We start from the raw sequence: 22,586 nt of genomic DNA on the forward strand, positions 1-22,586 counted from the left end.
TATCGTTTTTTTCCCCCACAAATAGAGCTTTCTTTTGGTGGTATTTGATCACCTCTGCGGTTTTTATTTTTTGCGCTATAAACAAAAAAAGAGCGTAATTTTAAAAAAAATATATATATTTTTTACTTTCTGCACACACATCCAATAAAAAAATGTAAAATATGGAATTTTTTTATCAGTTTAGGCCAATATGTATTCTGCTACATATGTTTGGTAAAAAAAAAAATAATTGGTTTGCACAAAAATTATAGAGTTTACAAACTCTGGGATAGGTTTATGGCATTTTAGTGGGACTGCGACAAATCGGACACCTAAGTGACACTTTTGACACTTTTTTGGGAACCGGTGACATTGCTAAAAAAAAAGATATTTTCTACTTTTTGTTATAAGAAAAATCGAATAAGTTCAATTTTAGTCATACATTTAGGGAAAAATTTATTCAGCCACATGTCTTTAGTAATAAAAAATGTCAATAAGCTATATTTATTGGTTTGCGCAAAAGTTATAGCGTCTACAAACTAGAGTACATTTTCTGGAATTTTAATTTATGACTGCCTATCTCATTTCTTGAGGTGCTAAAATGGTAGGGCTGTACAAACCCCCCCAAATGACCCCATTTTGGAAAGTAGACACCCCAAGGAAATTGCTGAGGGGCATGTTGAGCCCACTGAATATTTTTTTTTGTCCCAAGTGATTGAATAATGAGACAAAAAAAATAAATAAGTTTACAAAAAGTTGTCACTAAATGATATATTGCTCACACATGCCATAGTTATATGTGGAATTGCACCCCAAAATATATTCTGCTGCTTCTCCTGAGTACGGGGATACCACATATGTGGGACTTTTTGGGAGTCTAGCCTTGTACATTACCCCGAAAACCAATCACTGCCTTCAGGATTTCTAAGGGTGCAAATTTTTGATTTCACTCCTCACTACCTATCACAGTTTCGAAGGCCTTAAAATGCCAAAATAACACAAAACCCCCCCAAATGACCCCGTTTTGGAAAGTAGACGCCCCAAGGAAATTGCTGAGGGGCATGTTGAGCCCATTGAATTTTTTTTTTTTTTTGTCCCAAGTGATTGAATAAAGACAAAAAAAAAAGTTTACAAAAAGTTGACAATAAATGATATATTGCTCACACATGCCATAGTTATATGTGAAATTGCACCCCAAAATATATTCTGCTGCTTCTCCTGAGTACGAGGATACCACATATGGGGGACTTTTTGGGAGTCTAGCTGCGTACGGCACCCTGAAAACCAATCACTGCCTTCAGGGTTTCTAAGGGTGCAAATTTTTGATTTCACTCCTCACTACCTATTACAGTTTCGAAGGCCATAAAATGCCAAAATAGCACAAAACCCCCCCAAATGACCCCATTTTGGAAAGTAGACACCCCAAGCTATTTACTGAGAGGCATGTTGAGTCCATGAAATATTTTATATTTTGCCACAAGTTGCAGGAATATTACCATTTTTTTTTTGCACAAAGTTGTCACTAAATGATATATTTCTCACACATGCTATGGGCATAAGTGAAATTACACCCCAAAATATATTCTGCTGCTTCTCCTGAGTACGAGGATACCACATATGGGGGACTTTTTGGGAGTCTAGCTGCGTACGGCACCCCGAAAACCAATCACTGCCTTCAGGGTTTCTAAGGGTGCAAATTTTTGATTTCACTCCTCACTACCTATTACAGTTTCGAAGGCCATAAAATGCCAAAATAGCACAAACCCCCCCCCCCCAAATGACCCCATTTTGGAAAGTAGACACCCCAAGCTATTTACTGAGAGGCATGTTGAGTCCATGAAATATTTTATATTTTGCCACAAGTTGCAGGAATATTACCATTTTTTTTTTTTTGCACAAAGTTGTCACTAAATGATATATTGCTCACACATGCTATGGGCATAAGTGAAATTACACCCCAAAATAAATTCTGCTGCTTCTCCCGAGTACGGGGATACCACATGTGGGGGACTTTTTGGGAGCCTAGCCACGTACGGGACCCCGAAAACCAAGCACTGCCTTCCGGATTTAAATATAAAACGCTACCAAAAAAACTGTTAGCGATTGCAGGGATCAGGCCTGACTCTGCGAACGCTGCAGTTATGTGTTTAGTGTTTTGTAAGTGACAGTGATCGATCGATACTGCACTTGGGTGGGCTGGGCGGAGGGGCAAAACGCAGGTTATAGCAGGTATCTGGGCTGATCCCGCTAACAATGCATTTTTTTGGAACCCTAAACTGCTGGGGATGCTAGTATAGATCTGATCAGATCAGATATTGATCTGTTCAGATTCTATACCACTATGGGAGGTGTATGCTTTGCGCGTGGGTGTTAGCGGTACTGGCACTAACCTAGCGCTGCCTGGGGCGACGCAGACCCTGACCCTAAAACCTAATTGATATCACCCGTCGGGTGATCAGGGGGTTAAACCTTTATTGGGTAATAAATGGTGGGTGCCCTGATGCTATAAAAAACAAACTAACTAACCAGAGTCACCCGTAACACTTATACGGTGATCGCTGGTGAAAGGGTTAACTAGGGGCAATCAGGGGGTTCAAATTTTTATTAGGTAGTATATGGGGGTCCCTGGCGCTATATAAAAACCTGATGGGGAACCTAAATAACTAACTGGCTAACCAGCGTCACCAGTGACACTTATACAGTGATCGCTGGTGAAAGGGTTAACTAGGGGCAATCAGGGGGTTAAAACCATTATTGGGTAGTATATGGGGTTACCTAGCGCTATAAAAACCTGGCGGTGAACCTAAAAAAATAACTAGCTGCCTAGCGACACTAGTGACACTAATGCAGCGATCAGAAAATGTATCGCTTAGTGACACTGGCAAAAGGGGGTGAAAGGGTTAACTAGGGGCAATCAGGGGGTTAAAATCATTATTGGGTAGTATATCGGGGTACCTAGCGCTATAAAAACCTGGTGGTGAACCTAAAAAAATAACTAGCTACCTAACGGCACCAGTGACACTAATGCAGCGATCAGAAAAACGATTGCTTAGTGATACTGGCAAAAGGGGGTGAAAGGGTTAACTAGGGGCAATCAGGGGGTTAAAACCATTATTGGGTAGTATATCGGGGTACCTATCGCTATAAAAACCTGGCGGTGAACCTAAAAAAATAACTAGCTACTTAGCGGCACCAGTGACACTAATGCAGCGATCAGAAAAACGATCGCTTAGTGACACTGGCAAAAGGGGGTGAAAGGGTTAACTAGGGGCAATCAGGGGGTTAAACCATTATTGGGTAGTATATCGGGGTACTTAGTGCTATAAAAACCTGGTGGTGAACCTAAAAAGATAACTAGCTACCTAACGGCACCAGTGACACTAATGCAGCGATCAGAAAAACGATCGCTTAGTGACACTGGCAAAAGGGGGTGAAAGGGTTAACTAGGGGCAATCAGGGGGTTAAAACCATTATTGGGTAGTATATCGGGGTACCTAGCGCTATAAAAACCTGGTGGTGAACCTAAAAAAATAACTAGCTACTTAGCGGCACCAGTGACACTAATGCAGCGATCAGAAAAACGATCGCTTAGTGACACTGGCAAAAGGGGGTGAAAGGGTTAACTATTGGCAATCAGGGGGTTAAAACCATTATTGGGTAGTATATCGGGGTACCTAGCGCTATAAAAACCTGGCAGTGAACCTAAAAAAATAACTAGCTACTTAGCGGCACCAGTGACACTAATGCAGCGATCAGAAAAATGATCGCTTAGTGACACTGGCAAAAGGGGGTGAAAGGGTTAACTCTAGGGGCAATCAGGGGGTTAAACCTTTATTGGGGGGGGTAGGGGGTTACCTTGGACCTAACACTAACTGCCCTGACAGTTTTTACTGTCACAACTGACACTAAATGCAGTGATCAGTAAATAAATGATCACTGCAATCAGTGACACCGTGACTGGGAGGGGAAGGGGGGCAGGGGGGGGGATTTGTGTGCCTATGTGTGCCTACATGTTAGTGTAGTGTTTGGTGCACTTACTTTCACTGTTCTCCTCGTAGTCCAGTCAAAAAGACCGCCCCGAGGAGAATGACATCACTTCCTCCCTGCCTGTGCTTACTATACACAGCAGGAGGAAGCTTCTCATTCGCCAGGAGCGATCGAGAGGGGATGGCCAGAAACCAACGGCCATCCCCTCATCCCGGATCGCTCTTGAAGCGAAACGGACCACCGCATCCAGAGGGAGGGGGTCCGATCGGACCCCCCACCCGCTGGAAGGCAAGCACGTACATGTACGTGCTTGTGCCTGTACATGCCATTCTGATGACGTACATTGGCATGCGGTGTGCGATGAAAAATCAGTTTTCTCAGTAAGGCAATTTCAAGCTTTTCAAGGTTTGCAAGCACTGTTGAGCTGGATGAGATGTAAAACAAATTTTAGGTTTAGCGTATCATCTGAAAAATGTCAGTAACAAAAAAATGATTGAAAGCCATTAAAAGAAACATTTTTACGTGTTTATGTCAAGGATTCTGTCAAGATTAGCTTTCATCTTGCTTTTGTGCCAAAAAGGTAATAGCCAGGAACATTGCACATGTGTGCATCTCTATGCACGCGAACGTGCCTGCCCTGGTTCTAGTACCATTTTGTGGGTCAGATGATGACATTCTCTAGAGCTGGAGATGAGCTTTGGCATCGACAAGGTGAACAAAGATCGAACAGGTTCTCTTATTCCACAAAATAGCTGCTGTCAGTGACTGATATAACATTCATTATTACCTTCCACAGGTGGAAATTTCTGTGCTGGCTTTGATCTGAAGGAAATAGCTCACAGCGCTGACTCTCTGAAGATAGAGCCAAATATAACCAAAGGACCAGGACCCATGGTATGCAAGACTACTTAAATGTAATGTTTTTGATAAATGTGTAAATTAGAACTACCGGTATCTTTTTTATTGTTTAGTCTAAATATGAACATGTGAGTGAGGATCCTTTTCTTCCCAGGGGCCTAGCAGGATGCAATTTTCTAAACCAGTAATTGCTGCTGTGAGTGGTTACGCTGTAGCAGGGGGTCTTGAGTTGTCTCTTCTGGCTGACCTTCGAGTTGCGGAAGAAAGTGCAATCTTTGGAGTGTTCTGTAGACGTTTTGGTAAGTCTATGTGATATAGAGAAATCGCAAGTAATGCATGAAATCAACCTGTAAACTACTAATGCTGTCTAGGAAACATTGCATTTATGTGACAGACAGACAATTTTTGGGGCTATTTGCTATGTGTCTGGGTAGTAATGATGCTTTTTCTATTGCTTTCGGGCTGTCTAACCTTCATCTTAACATGGAATATACCTAAATGTGGCTCTGTTACTCCTATACAGTGGACAGTGCCTGAATCATGAAACACACTAGGGAGTATCTAGATGCAAAAGATAGATGCACAATTTTGAAAAAAAGTAAATTGTACCACATAAGTAAGTTGAAAAGCAGAATTTCAGAAGTAATCTTTCATAATCAATACTTAAGCTGGCCATACATGGATTAAAATTCAGCAGTGCATCATCTGTAGCTTTTCTTGTTTATTAGAAGTCGATCTATCGATCGACATCTCATGAATGGTCCTGCTGGGAAATTCCCATTCGATCGCTGAGCAGTGTATTCTGACGGTGGGGGAGTCCTACTGTCAGAATACAGTGACACAGCGAGGAGGATTCCTGCATCTGCATTGAATGTGTGGATGGGGTAAACAGGCTAGTTTTTCATTTCTCCTGCTGGCTGAGCAAAAGGAACTGACCCATGTATGGGAAACTTTAGTTTTACATATGAAGTTATAGTGGACTGTTAATATTCTTACTGACTCCCAAGTGGTTAAATAAGTTTGAAGCATACTACTTTTTAACTCTAGTTGGCAGTGCATTTAAAAGTCATAGAAGTTGATCATTAAAGCTGAAGTTTAGTATTATTTGGGGGATACAGCACACCAATAGTGACGCCACTGGTAGTAATATGAGTTTTGTGAATGGTGGAGAGGGCAGAAGGGGACAGATGAGCTGCTAAACTTCACATCACCAGAAAGCAACATTTCAAGGAACATTTTTTACTAGAAACAACTGTTTGCAGGTAATGGATCTGTACCATTACACTTTCCTATTGTGTGTCATGCTGTATCCCCCCCCAAAAAAGTATTTTAAAGTGGTTCTGAAGTCATAAGGGTTTTTAGGCTCCATTCATATTAGCGCATCTCCAAAGCAGCATGATTTCCAGTGTAACTTTGGAGCACAACTTTGATCAGACTTTTGGTGCAACTTTAATCTGACTTTAAATTCTCTGGACAAAAGTTGCATCAAATGTCGCGCCAAAGTAGTGCAGGCAGGGGCCGTGGCCAAATGCGAAGAATCAAGGAATTCCTGGTGAGAGCTTTGGCTCCCTAACTAATTAATCCTGATGGATCCTCCTGCTATCTGAGCCATCCTGCTCAGTAAACTCCTGCCACCAAGTCAGGTATCTCCCCCCCCCCCCGTGCCATCCATGTCGGCCAAAGACAGATTGGGTAAAAAGCAGCCTCCTTCCAAGCTCTGGAGCTCTCTGCCTGGGACACGTGTGGCAGCCTTCTTGCCTCCTTGGGCTGGGACCGCTATTGCCATCCAAATGGACCTGTGGCCGCTCCCTGTCATGGACCTGGACAGAGAGGAGATACCTCAGCCTGAGACGCCAGCACACCCGCTGGAGGACTCCTCCATCTCTGCTATCCAGGCTGCTATAGAGGTCAGTAAAACCTCACTCATGGGCTGGATTGATACTGGCGATCAAGTGTGGCCTCATCTAGCACAATCTGGATAAATTCAGGGGTCACGAACCACCGATGAGTCCCGCAGATCGGGCGTGGAGGATACTGCTGTCACCACTCACCACAACCTGGAACTACTACAGCGCACGGTAAAAATCATGGTCCATTCAGTGGAAGCAGGAAACAGGCTCCGCCAAAATACCGCTTCATAAATTGCGTGTGGAGCATCTTGGGTCGGTTAAGTTCTTTGAGACTTAGTCGGATGCCTCAGGATGGTTGGATACCCTGGCTTGTGACCATATATAGGTACTGTTTTATGTACCTCAGACTGCTCCTGTGGAGGGGATTAAAGCTTCATATTTGTCTTTACATACCTGGTTTGGGTGTGCCTGTGCTGCGACCTGGTGACTATTTCTTTTTTTCTTCTTCAGTAGCATTATTTCTCCTACCATTGAACTTTCTGCAGGGGCCGGGGCACTCTCCCTATTTTTTGTGGACTGGTCCCCCAAGACCTGACCTTCCCCCCCACCCCCCCCCGTGGATATCCATACAGTGACGTTCACACGTTTTTTGGAAATCATGTCCTCCAGCTGGTTTGTTTTTTGGACTGTTCAGTTACATTGGCAAGACAGGGAGGGATGATTTTTTTTGTTAAGATACCCACTGTGAAAAACAATAAAAATAAAATGCAACAAAAAAAAAAAGTAGTGCAGGCACCTTTTTAAAATTGCTGCGACTTTAAGTCTATACCCGGGTTGCTGCAAATTTCTTTTGGACATGCTTACCCTATATTCCGCACCCTACTACACAATACCACACAGAGGAATATCCTCAACTCTAGCTATGGCAGCAAACTAATGAAGGGAAGCTACTGCTACACCACGAACAATCGCTCTGCTGAAGGCCCGAACAACACGCAAACTCCATGTTTCCCTTGCACTGGAGCAGGAACCAATTTTAACACCTATCTCTGCGTACGATTCTAGCTCTAGTTCAGGCATGCAACAAGTGACCGAGCTGTCAAAAGCAGAATTTTCTGCATCTATGTCACAATTCCTCAAACAAATAACATTTTTATTACAGCCATCTTTGTCTAGGGCTACATAACGCCACACCAATTCTCCAGATTATCCTTCTATATCTGAGCTGGATCCCGATATGCCACCCTGGATAAGGCAGAAACAGAAGGGAATGAGGAGAATATAGAAGCAGTGTTAGAGGAGACTGTGTAAGATTTTTCTCCCCTTCACTCTTTCAAACCTGAAGCTTCATGCACCATGCTTGCCAACATAGAAAAGCTCTCTGCCTGCCATACGTAAAGGCTTTAGCTTTGAAGAACTTCTACTCTGTTTTGCCATGCCCATTTGGTTACAAAGAGACCTCCAAAATCTATAAAGACATTTGTTGTTCATGGAAAAATACACGCAAAAAAAAAAATGTAATCTATAATGATTATATAATTTCAGAAAAGGTTTGAACTCCTTTAAAAAATCTATCCAGTGGAAAAGTAGTTCACTAAAAAATTATCTGGTAGGTCCAGCCTTGCAACCAGCTCTCACTTCAATTTTAGTAGGTCAAACTACAATAAATACTTGTCTCAGCACGTTCCACCCCCCCCCCCCCCCTTCAACCCCCCCTTCCCTCTAGTCGTCTGTTTTATCCTTATGCATACTACATGTTTGACTTTGGCTCCTTTTGAGGATATCAAGGTGCCATACTATTCTTAGATCCATCCAGTTGAGGCCCCCCCCCTTCTCCTTCTTTTGAGGGAGAATGGTTTGGCTTCTATTTCCTGCAAAGAGTACTGTGTTCACAATACATTTCATGTCATGTAACTGCTCGTATACGACTTACACTTCTACTTCAAAAATTTCTTTGTCCTTACTACGTTATATTCTTTGTAATGTACCATTCTTTTCAATAAAAAATTTTTTGAAAAAAAAAAAAAAAAACTACAATAAATTGGACTAGGCCAGTGAATAACCAGCACAATCCTGTATTCCAGGACTGTGCATTAATCTCCATTCTCATGCGAAGAATCGTGTGGCTAAAAGCCTGGATGCTGCCTACAGGAAGTGCCTCAAACATATGTATTTTCATGACAGACATTTTTAGGGAAGCAGTTGACCAATTCATCAAATAAGTGAAAGTAGTTTTATCCACCAGTGGAAGAACCCCCCCCCCAGGAGCCTTTAACTCCTCAAAATGCAGAAAACACAACTGCTCTACCCAGGTTTCAACTTCAAAACTTCATAACTTAATTTCAGCCCTCCCTTCATAGGTCACAAATCCTTCCAAGTCTTCCCCAAAGCCATCTTCCCAATGAGGGGGCACCCTCATTCCTAAAACTAGGAGGAGGTATGTTACAGTGAATTGCTAATACAACAGAATACTGCAATCCACAATACAACTGCGTCTTCTAGTCAGTGCCAAAGCATGCACACATCTACAGAAAGTTCATACTGCAGGACCTGAACTTTACTTCATTTCAGCCTTTTTAGATCTTTGAGAGGTACAAACAAGTGCCAAAATGCAGATGTAGGAAATGCTACACCCTCTGCCAGCTCAGGAGACTGGGTGATGGTTCAAACAGAGATCACGTTACTATGTCACATGCCACTTGTGATCTGTTTGAGCCATCACTGTATAAGTACAGCTTCTCTCAAGAAGAACTGAGCAAACGTCAACCCTGGAAAGAGAGTACCAGTGGATAGCCCTTGGTGGAAGGGACACCAGGGAGCAGCCGACCCTCCTTGGAATCCCTGAGCAAATACACACACAGTCAGGAGGATTACTTCCCAAGGCAGTATAAGCTGGTTTGCCTACTTTGCAAAAGACATGCATGGTGAGTCCTGGTCTAATTGTTTAGTGAAGGGGATCACTGGAGAACGTGGTGGTCTTCTTGAAGTTTCAAGGGTGCATTGTTTTAACTCAAAGAATGTTTTTTTTTTACTGAACTGGATACTTTGTAACACTTTGAAGTAGGGGATGACCGACTGTCGGCGTGGCCGATATTCATTTTTTTTAAGAATCGGTATCGGTAACAAACTTACCGATATTACCGATAATGCTTCAAGTGGTTGTACCGGGGTGATGCCTGCAGCTGCAGGCATCACCCCAGTACCATTCTTTGGAACTGGCGGTTGGCTTTCTTGTAATAACAACTGATGTGGCTAAGCAGCCGCTCGGCATCATCACAAGTTGCTGCTCAGCCCGGGTCTCCCGAGCGATCAGCCGGAACGTCACCCCCAGCTGGCCAGAGCAGTTCGTGTCTCTGATCTAGTAGCCCAGGAGGGATGTCAAGATTCCATATTTCTCTCATCCTAAAGACACCAGTTTTTAAAAAATAGCAAGTATTTAAAAACGCAGATCTTGGTGTTTTGAATACTTTTAAGTGCAGTGGAGGGGTTTGAGGTCTTATAGACCCCATATCCCTCCATAAAGAGTACCTCTTATTGCCTATTACTGTCACAAGGATGTTTACATTCCTTGTGACAGCAATAAAAGTGATAAAAAAAATGTAAAAGGACAGTGTAAAAATAATTTTTTTTTAATCTACAGAATATGGGCTATCTGCCATAAAGGCAGCCTAAAAATCTGTTGCCTCCCTGAAAAAACTATATCGGTCGACCCCCTACTTTGAAGATCACAGTGAAGTTCAATTACCTTTGGGTACAGTATGTGTTCTCAGAGACAAATTAACATTGGAGCACTTGTATAGTTCTGGACATTGGAGGCTTTACTAAAACTGGTGCACACTGATTCTGGTGCAGTTGTGAATAGTAAACAATCAGCTTCTAACGATAATGATTTTCATTGATGGAAAGCCAGTCAGTAATTAGTTCTGGAGTATGCTGCACCTTCACATACCTTGCATCGGTTAACCGGCGCGTGACAATGTACGTCGTCAGAATGGCACGGGCAGGCAAATTGGCGTACAGGTACGTCCATTTGTAATTGCCACCCTGCCACAGGGGATACCCGCGATCATCTCACTGGGAGGCTGAACAGGGAGATGCCGATGTAAACAGCATCTCCCCGTTCTGCCTAGCAACAAGTGACACTGATCTCTGCTCCCTGTGATTGGAGCAGAGATCAGTGTTCACTTACACACAGCTCACACTGCCACCCCCTGGTTAACCCCTTTACTGCCAGTGTCATTTACACAGGAATCAGTGCATTTGTATAGCACTGATTTCTGTATAAATGACAATGGTCCCAAAAATGTGTCAAAAATGTCTGATGTGTCCGCCATAATGTCACAGTCACAATAAAAATCGCTGATCGCCACCATTACTAGTAAAAAAATTTTTTTATAAAAATGCCATAAAACTATCCCCTATTTTGTAAACGCTATAAATTTTGCGCAAACTAATCAATAATCGCTTATTGTGATATTTTTTTTGCCAAAAATATGTAGAAGAATATGTATCGGCCTAAACTGAGGAAAAAAAATGTTTTTTATATATTTTTGGGGGATATTTATTATAGCAAAAAGTAAAAAATAATGCGTTTTTTTCAAAATTGTCACTCTATTTTTGTTTATAGCGCAAAAAATAAAAACCGCAGGGGTGATCAAATACCACCAAAAGAAAGCTCTATTTGTGGGAAAAAAAGGATGTCAATTTTGTTTGGGAGCCACGTCGCACAACCGCACAATTGTCAGTTAAAGCGACGCAGTGTCGAATCGCAAAAAGTGGTCTGGTTGTAAGCCAGCAAAATGGTCCGGTCTGAAAGTGATTAATATTTGTAAAGCAATGTTCTAGAAAAGTTATTTCTCTCCAGCTTCATTGGTTTTAGGACCTAAAGATTATTAAAGGTTAAATCCTCTAGAGGATGATTATTTTTTTGACTCTTTTTCACTCTCTAGATTCACTTAAGTTTTTTTGTGCACTATTTATACATTTTTTGGTATACATAACAAGAGAAAGCATACAGACCAGGAGTAATTAGGGAAGGCACATGATGTAGGGATTAACTATTTGCTGGCCGGCTCACGCCGATATACATCGGCAAAGTGGCATGTTCCCCTTTAAGAGCACGCTGCACGGCGGGGGATCAGTGGGCGCAATCACCGCCTGCCACCCGCGATCGCGGGGATGAGAGCCAGTAGGGGGATTTGTGTGTGTAAACACATAAATCCCTGTTCTGTCAGGGGAGAGAAGACAGATCGTTTGTTCTTAGTAAGTAGGAACAGCTCCCCCAGTCTCCTCCCCCAGTCAGTCCTATCCCCCACAGTAAGAAACACTCACGGGGAACACATTTAACCCCTTGATCGCCCCCTAGTGTTAACCCCTTCCCTACCAGTGATATTTACATAGTAATCTGTGCATTTTTATAGCACTGATCGCTGTATAAATGTTAATGGTCCCAAAAATGTGTCAAAAGTGTCTGATCTGTCCCCTGCAATGTTGCAGTACCACTAAAAATCATAGATCACCGCCATTACTAGTAAAGAAAAAAAAGCCATAAAAATGCCATAAATCTATTCCATAGTTTGTAGACACTATAATGTTTGCGCAAACCAATCAATATACGCTTATTGCGTTTTTCTTTTTTTTTACCAAAAATATGTAGAAGAATATATATTGGCCTAAACTGATGAAGAAATTTGTTTTTTAAAATCATTTTTGGAGATATTATAACAAAAAGTAAAGAATATAATTTTTTTTTTTAAATTGTTGCTTATAGCGCAAACAATAAAAACCGCAGGGGTGATCACATACTACCAAAAGAAAGCTATATTTTTGGGAAAAAAAGAACGTCACATTTGTTAGTACAGCACGACCGCGCAATTGTCAGTTAAACAATACAGTGCCATATTGCAAAAAAAATGGCCTTGTCATTAAGTAGGAAAATCTTCCGGTCTGTAAATGTTGAAAGTGATACTGAATTCTTGTTTTTCTTTTGTTAAGAACAATAAACATGTCTATACATCCCTGCTCTGTTCAGTGTTTTTGCACAGAGCAGCCCAGATTCTGGTCCCTCATTGGTGCTCCTGGCCCCTCCCTCCTGTTAAGTGGTCCCACATCAAGCAGCTTGCTATAGGGGCACCCAAGTTGAGCCGCAGCTCCCTGTGCCCATTCAGACACGGAGCTGTGGCCCGACCCTGTCCTGCCCCCTTGCCTCATTGGCTCACTGACATTGACAGCAGCGGGAGCCAATGTCACAGCACCATCTCAACCAATGAGGAGGGGAGTCCTGGACAGCTGAGTCTCTCGTGCAACATTGCTGGGTCTAGATGGGGCTCAGGTAAGTATTGAGGGGGGGGGGGGGTTGAGGGGGGCACCCACACAGATGCATTGAATACATTAAGATAAAAAGCCTTCTGCCTTTACAAAATATACTGAAGTCTCTTTTTTTTGTTTTGTTAAGAATAACAAACATGTCTATACATACCTGCTCTGTTCAGTGTTTTTGCACAGAGCAGCCCATATCCTCCTCTTCTCGGGTCTCCCATCAGTGCTCCTGGCCCCTCCCTCCTGTTAAGTGCCCCCAAATCAAGCAGCTTGCTATGGGGGCACACAAGTCGAGCCGCAGCTCCCTGTGTCCATTCAGACACGTAGCTGTGGCCCCACCCCGCCTCCTTGCCTCATTACCTCACTGATTTTGATTGACAGCAGTGGGAGCCAATGGTGCCATAATATCTCAACCAATGAGGAGGGGAGTCCTGGACAGCTGAGTCTCTCGTGCAACATTGCTGGATTTAGATAGGGCTCAGGTAAGTATTGGGGGGGGGGGGGTTGAGGGGGACACCTGCACAGATGCATTGAATGCATTAAGATAAAAAAAACTTCCGACTTTATAACCACTTTAACATTTTCCTGTCAGTTTTAAATAACCAATTCCAAGATACAAGGGTTTGCATTTTCTTGAAAACACAGAGAATTAAGGTATATTTTAACTTTAGTTATACAATTAACGATGTAGTAAGTAGATGGGTTGAAAGTCCCAAAAACCCTATATGAGGTGGGTGGAATTCTACTACTTGTGAAGTATATGGGCTGCTGTACTAAAGGGGTGTTATTGATGGTCCTGTGGTTACAGAGGTTGTGCCTTTTGAAGGGAACATAGAAGCACCCCATGTGAGTAGGGGGCTGGTGTGTCAGTCTTGGATGTATCAATTGTAGAATTGTAATGAGCAGGGCCGCTGATAGGGCAGTACAATCAGCCCTGATGTACTGGGCCCGCCCAGATCAGCTACACAGTGGGGCCCGGGCATCATAAACAATTTGTTACTGCATTTAAAAAAAAAAAATTCTAAACTCTTCCCTGCTTCCGCCTCATCTGGTCAATGCAGGGGCTCAGGAGGGGAGCACAACAGAGGGACTATTTCTTCATTTTCGGGGCGCATATATATCATGCCGCCCCACTATTTTATTAGTCCCGGCTGGCGGAGTGATATTGTGATTCTCCGTTCGGCTCCCGGCTGCAATCCTCACCAGATGTGAAGAAGCTGAATGGCTGACAGGGAAGAGCAGGAGGAGATCGTGGCTGCACTGGACACAGTGAGTGGGAAATAGGGGAAAGAATACTCACTGTGTCCTATTATATATCTCACAGCAGGGTACAATCATCACACAGGCAGCACAGCAGGGTCTCTGTCATGGCTCTGTGTTACATTGCTTTTGGGTGCTGACTTTGTTATGGTTGTACTGTTACAGTCTGTTATATGCAATACAGCCATAAGTTAACTAAGCCAGCACTCAACAGCCATGTGACAAAGTCATGATACATTCATGATAACTTCATGATAGAGCCCCTGTTTACTGTGATGCCTGTGTGATAATTGTAACCTGATGATAATAAGAAACATGCTACTTTAAAAACTAATTTGGAGGAGCAATAAACGTGCAGCGGAGCTGCATTTTTACTGCCCCCCAAACCAATCCCCTTTAATTGCTTCCCATCGTTGCTGGATTGGAAGGTTGATGATATCTCAATATCATCAATGATATGCTCAATCATCACGATATGCTCTTGAACAAGCATATGATCAAACTGATCTTAGCTTGAACAGATGCTTTGGAGGCCAGAGGACAGATATGGGGTCTAAAAGACCTCATATCTCCCTATAAAGAGGACCTGTTATGGCCCTTGCTATCACAAGGAATGTTGTCCATCCCCTGTGAAAGCAAAAATGACAATAAAAAAAATGTAAAGATACAATGTAAGATTTTTTTTTATTTGTAATTAATAAAATACAATTGAAAAGAAATGTAAACTGCTCCCTGCTCCTTCATGCTTACTAATTGCAAACATGTTTTGGCTTCACACACATATGTAAACGGCAACAAACCTGCATTTCACTTCAAGTCGGGGTCAGGGGTGGGGGCAAGGGCGTGGTTGAATGGGGCCCTGTCAGGTAGGCTGTACGGGGCCTCATGATTTCTAACAGCGGCCCTGGTAATGAGATGTAGAGAGTTAGGTGATGAAAGGGTAGGAGAGAGAGCAGTGAATGAGAGTGAACAGGGAGGGTAATGTGCACCAGGCAAGGAAGAGGAGAAGACTCTCTTCTTTAGTGTTTATGGGCTTGACTCAGAAAATACACTTAAAAAACATCTGGAGGTACGGGGCAAACTCTTGTTTAGGTAGCCAGCATTTGATATTTGTTACATATAGAGCATCTTTATGAGGGACTCAGCAGTGGTACAGGTAGTGTAGTTGTGTTTTTTTAAGATTCCATCAGAAGCCATTTGTAGGGAATGTAAAGGTCACGGCTAATAGGACATTCCTCTTTGCATGCATGTTTAAATGAAGTTAATGTATGAGAGTTTATCTGGAGTATTTAGTGAGCATAAAAAATGTATGAGTTGCAGTATCTACACAGGGCCTAGTATGGAGAATGTTGGATCTGTTGCAAGTTAAGTGGAGGACCACCAGTTGTATCCGTGTTGGAAGTGTTTAGCACACCATATGTTTTCTTACTTTATACAGTGAAACAGTTAGTCCTATAACCCCGGGAGGAAATCTGGGTTGCTCAAGATAGGGATCAAAATTGATGGTGATGGGAGGGATTCACTTACTTTTGTTGTTGATGTGCAGATGGTTTATTTAGTAGACAAAGCAGTACCATTACCCAGAGACCGTTACCATAACCTTAAAAAGAAATGAATTCTCGTATGTCTCAATGAGTTGACTATAATATGTGTCACTAAGATATGTAGTTCCAGTACACTAAACAAGTAAGACAGGAACCTCTTTGATAGCTATATTTTGGGAAATAGTTGCCTTGAAAGACAAGTATTTTTATGTCAAAACGACATCTGTAATAAGTGTACATATTTGTTTTGTTTACATTTCTGTCTCAGATAGCTTTTCTCCACTTGTTTGGCCTCTGCTATGTTTATACTATTGCTGTGATATTGAACATCTGCCATAGTAGTGTTTGCGTTTCTATTCTTACAAAATACATTCTGGGATCTTGTTTGTGTTGTGCAAGTGAGCTCCATATCAAGAAAAGAGACCTTCTCAAAAGGCTTGAAGTGCAGTAAGTGGAAGAGCACTTAAGATGGCTATACACTGGTAGAATGTTCGTTTGAATTTGTAATGTTCAGTTGGCCCAAATCGACATTCATCTTTTGACCACAGTGCTAAGAAAATTCAAAGGCGCAGGATGGAATGTTTCTCAAACGGATGAATTTCTAAGTTTATGTAGTTTACATTTAGGAAATTACACCCATTTCAAAATTGAATGTTTAAAGCAAATTGAATTTTGAGGTACCTTCAAACAACATTTGTCCAGTTATCAAGACTACAAAGAATTTTCAAACTAATGTTCTTATGAATATTTGTTTGAATGTTTATTCAAAAATCTACTGTTGCATAGCTAGCTTAAGTTTCACCCACTGAACATACCAGCATTGTATTGTGAAGCAATGTACATTGTTACCCATATTGTACTGCTTCTCATGTTAGGGTAGGAAGACTTGCTCAGTTTGCCTGACTGCATAAAACTGTTAAAGAAGGACTCCAGGATAGGCAAAAAAAATCACCTATTAGTAAAGCCATCTACACAAAACACTATACAGGTAACAACATTTTGAAACTCCTTACCATTTAGGCTACGTTCTCACTGGGGCGGGGGGTGTTAGTGGTAAAGCACTGCAAATTTTAGCGGGGCTTTACAGCTGTTATAGCGGTGGTTTTTACGTTTAAAAAATTCTCTGAGAAAATAACCGAGCATCCAATCTGCCCACACGGGGGCTTGGAATGGCAGCAGAAAATAGGATTTTTATAACAGCTTACCTGTAAAATCCTTTTCTTGGAGTACATCACGGGACACAGAGCCACAATAATTACAGTATGGGTTATATAGGCACCTTTAGGTGATGGGCACACCCTAGACAGGAAGTTTAACTCCTTATATAACCCCTCCCCTTACCGTGAGTACCTCAGTTTTGTAGCAAAGCAATACACGTGTAACCAGAAAGAGGGGAGGGACCTCTGTGTCCCGTGATGTACTCCAAGAAAATAATTTTACAGAAAAGCGGTTATAAAAATCCTATTTTCTTTATTGTACATTACGGGACAAAGAGCCACAGTAATTACTGTATCGGATGTCCTAGAGCAATGCTATCTGAGGGGAGGGAGGCACCTAACAAAAATAAGGTGCAATCAGATCTGAGGACCTATACTGCTGCCTGCAGCACACTGCACCCAAAAGCAATATCCTCATGCCTTCTTACATCCACCTGATAGAATCTGGTGAATGTATGGACTGAAGACCAAGTTACGGCCTTGCAGATTTGAGCCATGGAGGCTTGTGACGCACTGCCCATGAAGCACTAACAGCCCTGGTGGCAGGGGCGGATCCAGAGTCTAATCTCGGGAGGGGCACTGCTATAAAATATGTTTTTTTGGGGGCAATTTATATGGGAAATGGCTGGTATTTGCGCTTCAATCATCACGGCACCATGGTTGTTATTGTGTCAGGATGATTGAAGCGCATTATTTCTATTAATACATTGTAATATAAAATTAAATGGTTCAACTCACCATAATGCAGAATCAGTGGGAGCCCTGAGGATGTCACTTGCCATGTCGCCTGCCACCAAATGTGGATTGTCACTTGCCACGTCACTTGTCAACAAATGCGGATTGTTACTTGCCACGTCACCTGCCACACATTGCGGATTGTCACTTGCCACGTAGCAGGCCACACATTGCGGATTGCCACTTGCAACGTAGCCTGCCACACATTGCGGATTGTCACTTGCTACGTCACCTGCCACACATTGCGGATTGTTACTTGCCACGTCGCCTGCCACCAGATGCGGATTGCCACGTAGCCTGCCACACATTGCGGATTGCCACTTGCCACGTGACCTGCCACACATTGCGGATTGTCACTTGCCACGTTGCCTGCCACACATTGCGGATTGCCACTTGCCACGTCACCTGCCACACATTGCAGATTGCCACTTGCCACGTAGTCTGCCACACATTGTGAATTGCCACTTGCCACGTAGTCTGCCACACATTGCGGATTGTCACTTGCCACGTCACCTGCCACACATTGCGGATTGTCACTTGCCACGTCACCTGCCACACATTGCGGATTGCCACTTGCCACGTAGTCTGCCACACATTGTGGATTGCCACTTGCCACGTAGTCTGCCACACATTGCGGATTGTCACTTGCCACGTCACCTGCCACACATTGCGGATTGCCACTTGCCACGTCACCTGCCACACATTGCGGATTGCCACTTGCCACGTCACCTGCCACACATTGCGGATTGTCACTTGCCACGTTGCCTGCCACACATTGCGGATTGCCACTTGCCACGTACCCTGCCACACATTGCGGATTGTCACTTGCCACGTCACCTGCCACACATTGCGGATTGTCACTTGCCACATCACCTGCCACACATTGCGGATTGCCACTTGCCACGTAGTCTGCCACACATTGTGGATTGCCACTTGCCACATAGTCTGCCACACATTGCGGATTGTCACTTGCCACGTCACCTGCCACACATTGCGGATTGCCACTTGCCACGTAGTCTGCCACACATTGTGGATTGCCACTTGCCACGTAGCCTGCCACACATTGCGGATTGTCACCTACTGTGTCACTTTTCTGCTAAGGTGGACTTTTGTTGGGTACCAGAGTGAAGATAGGCAGCAGAGAGATGATGCAATCTCTCTGCTGCACACAGCTTCCTACACAGTGAGGGCGGAACTGGAGGGATGCAGGGCAGTAAGAGATGATGTCATCTCCCTGCTCCCCTGCCTGCTGGCTTCCTGATTGGCCAGCAGCCCTCCTAAGCCGCCCAGCTGCCCCCCTCTCACCCGTCCACTCAGCGTGGGTACCCGCGGAACCGACCGCGATTGGACCCGCGGAACCGGCCGCATGGGTACCCGCGGAACTGGCCTTGCTGTCATCAGCTGCCGGTATTCTCGGAGGGGGCAATTGACCCGTTGCCCCCCCCCTGGATCCGCCCCTGCCTGGTGGAGTGCGCTTTGATTTGAAAAGGTGGAACTTTCCTCTGCAAACTATAAGCTTGAATAATTACATGTGGAATCCACTTAGCAATAGTAGATTTCGACGCTGCCTGTCCTTTTCTAGGACCTTCAGGCAACACAAACAAAACATCCATTTTCTGAATCTGAGCAGTCACCTCCAAATAGATTTTGACTGCTCTCTCTACATACAGAGAATGTAGTGACTTTTCTTCCATAGAACAGGGTTCTGGTAAAAATGAAGGTAGAACAATATCCTGGTTTAGATGAAAACCTGAAAACACCTTCGGCAGAAAGCTAGGATGAGGACGCAATACTTGTGATTAATTAAATATGGCTCTTTACGAGAAAGAGCAGCCAATTTTGATACCCTTCTTACAGAAGATATGACTATCAGAAAAACTAGCTTCCTTGTCAAAAGGACCAAGGGAATATGTCGTAATGGCTCAAAAGGTCATTTCTGTAATGCCAACAGAACTAAATTCAAGTCCCAAGAGTTCAGGGGTGACCAAACTGGTGGATTAAGCTGTGTCACCCCCTGTATAAAGCTACAGACCAAAGAATGCGAAGCAAGTGATCGTTGAAACAATACCGATAATGTAGAGACCTGGCCTTTGATAGTACTCATGGCCAGCTTCATCTCTAACTCCATTTGCAGAAAAGCAAGGATTCTACCTATGACATACTTTCTGGGATGCCAACCCCTGGATTCACAGCAGGAAACCTATACCTTCCAGACTCTATAATAAATGATTCTGGAAGCTGGTTTCCTTGTATTAATCAATGTAGATATCACTGAGCCTGAAAGCCCACAATTCTTCAAAATGTGGATTTCAATAGCCAAACCATTAAATTAGCATTTGTAAGGTAGGATGGAACACTGGTCCCTGCGAAATCAGGTCTGGATGTGGCGGTAGGGTCCATGGTCCCCTACCGCCATCTTTGCAATCTCTGCATACCAAGATCTTCTGGGCCACGCTGGGGCCACAAGCACCACCGACTTCCTTTCCTGCTTGATCCTGCGAAGAAGCTGTGGTAGCAGCAGAATAGGAGGGAATGCATAAATCAGTGAGAACTGATCCCACGGGGTCACCAACGCATCTGTTCCACATGCAAGTGGATCCCTTGTTCTTGACACAAAGTTGTCGACTTTGCTGTTGATCCTGGATGCAAACAGATATACATCTGGGATCCCCCATCTTTGGCATATAGCGAGGAAGACGTCAGGGTGAAGGGACCATTCCCACGCCACTTAAGTAGTCTGCTTGCCAATTCTCGATCCATGGGATGAAGATTGCCGATATGTATGGCACATGCTTTTCTACCCAGGCTAGGATATGGTTTACCTCTCCCTGGGCTGCATGACTTCTGGTGCCCCCTTGGTGATTGTTATAAGCCGCTGCTGTGCCATTGTCGGACTGAATTCTGACAGGACAATTCTGCAAGCTGAATGTCCAGGCCCTTAGGTCTAGGTACGCTGCCCAAATCTCTAGAATGTTGATGGGCAAGGTCTTTTCAGGCCTGGACCATTTCCCTTGGACAGTCACTTCTTCCAGGACTGCTCCCCAACCTGACAGGCTGGCATCTGTTGTTACCACCTTCCAGGTAACTGGTAAGAAGGATTTCCCCGCCTGCAGATTCTTGGATATCCTCCACCAACTGATGCTCTGGTACACCTTTGGCGACAGACACATTGGAAAATCTAGTGCTTGGACCTTCTTGTTCCAAGCAGATAGGATACAGTTTTGGAGCAGTCTCGAATGAAACTGAGCATAGGGAACCGCTCTGAATGAAGCCACCATCTTCCCCAACAACCTCATGCAAAGACGAATAGAAGGACCCTTCTTTGCCCTGACTACCTGAACCAGCTCCTTTATGGTGCTGATCTTTGCCTGGGGTAAAAACACCCTCTTCTGGGCTGTATCTATGACCAGACCCAGGTACTCCAGTCTTCTTAATGGTTTTAAAGAAGATTTCTCTAGGTTGAGGACCCAACTTAGGTATTCCAGGTAGTTGACTGTGGTGACCATGCTTTGGTCTAAGTGGGCTACTGACCGGTCTATCAAGAGCAGGTCGTCTAGGAATGCTATAATTGTTATACCTTGAGTCCTTAATCTGGCCAGAGGAAGGGCCAGAGGTTTTGTTAACATCCGAGGTGCAGTAGCTAGACTGAAAGGCAAGGCTACAAACTGAAAATGGAGTTTTTCTACTTCGAAACACAGATATTTCTGGTGAGCGGGGGAAAATAGGCACATGCAGGTATCAAGGATGGCTTGGTACATTTTTCCATCCATCCTTCCTTTAAGGACTTGAAGTTTGCCAGTACCATATGCTGCAAAACAGCCCCACACAATGATGTTCCTACTACCAAACTTCACTGTTGGCATGGTGTTTTTGGGGTGATGCGCAGTGACATTTGAACTCCAAACATGGTGTGCATTATGCAAAAAGTTCAATTTTGGCCTCTTCTGACCAGACTATATTCTCCCAGTATTTCACAGGCTTGTCTAAATGTTGTGCAGCAAACATTAACAAGCTTCAACATGCTTTTTCTTCAGCAATGGAGTCTTGCATGGTGAGCGTGCATACAGGCCATGGTGGTAGAGTGCATTGGGAAAAGGACAAGGTGTGCCAAACTGAGTACAGTATGTTTTGAACAATTTATTGTAGAATAAAAGAAGGCCAAATGGCTACTTACACGTTATAAGTGATAATCAGGCACATGAGCATATAATGGTGACATCTATAGGTCACTGTGGGGTCCGTACTTCCTTGGAAGAGCCTGTGACCCGGAAGTTACGATAAAAGTGGAAGTGACACGTCCACACGTCACTTCCAGTTCACGGCATCCATGGAGCTTGTGTTCCACGCTGGTACGCTCTTCTGGTTTCGGGTCCCAGGCTTCTTTTTTATCGATGCTACCTCAGACCCCATAATAACGTGTGAGTAGCCATTTGGCCTTCTTTTATTCTACAATAAATTGTTCAAAACATACTGCACTCAGTTTGGGGCACCTTGTCCTTCTTCTGTTTATCTTCCAGAGTCTGCTTCAACTTCCATGGGAGCTGGTGCTGGTGCTAAAGGACTGACCAAAAAAACACCTTTTTCCCCCCTTCTCCATCTGTTGCTGGGACTATAAACTAATTAATTCATTAAAGCAGTTCTATACCCAAAATTCTGACTTTGCATATAATTTTGTATTGTAATAATAACAATGTATTGCAAGTATTCATTTTTACTCTACCTGCTTCCTTTCCGACTTATCGATATATTGCTGAGTAATGAAGTCTAAGGCACATGCACCGTATCCTCGATAATTCCGTGTCTATGGCGGGGCTGCGTCATTTCCTGTTGTAGACATC

The 22,586-nt window shown here is 43.5% G+C and overlaps 1 protein-coding gene across 3 annotated transcripts in view; it reads left to right on the forward strand.

The window, feature by feature from the left end:
• The window catches only part of LOC143996871 (enoyl-CoA hydratase EchA19-like), a 164,275-nt gene that overhangs the window by 77,461 nt on the left and 64,228 nt on the right, over positions 1 to 22,586 (forward strand). For all 3 annotated transcript variants that reach the window (XM_077492160.1, XM_077492162.1, XM_077492161.1), the window contains exons 3-4: positions 4,763 to 4,860; positions 4,979 to 5,123. In XM_077492160.1, the coding sequence (XP_077348286.1) occupies positions 4,763 to 4,860; positions 4,979 to 5,123 (243 nt within the window). The remainder of the gene's footprint in view (positions 1 to 4,762; positions 4,861 to 4,978; positions 5,124 to 22,586) is intronic.

This window comes from Lithobates pipiens, unplaced genomic scaffold, assembly GCF_037356315.1.
Source record: "Lithobates pipiens isolate NorthernLeopardFrog02 unplaced genomic scaffold, aLitPip1_a1.2 Scaffold_19, whole genome shotgun sequence".
Lineage (NCBI taxonomy): Eukaryota > Metazoa > Chordata > Amphibia > Anura > Ranidae > Lithobates > Lithobates pipiens.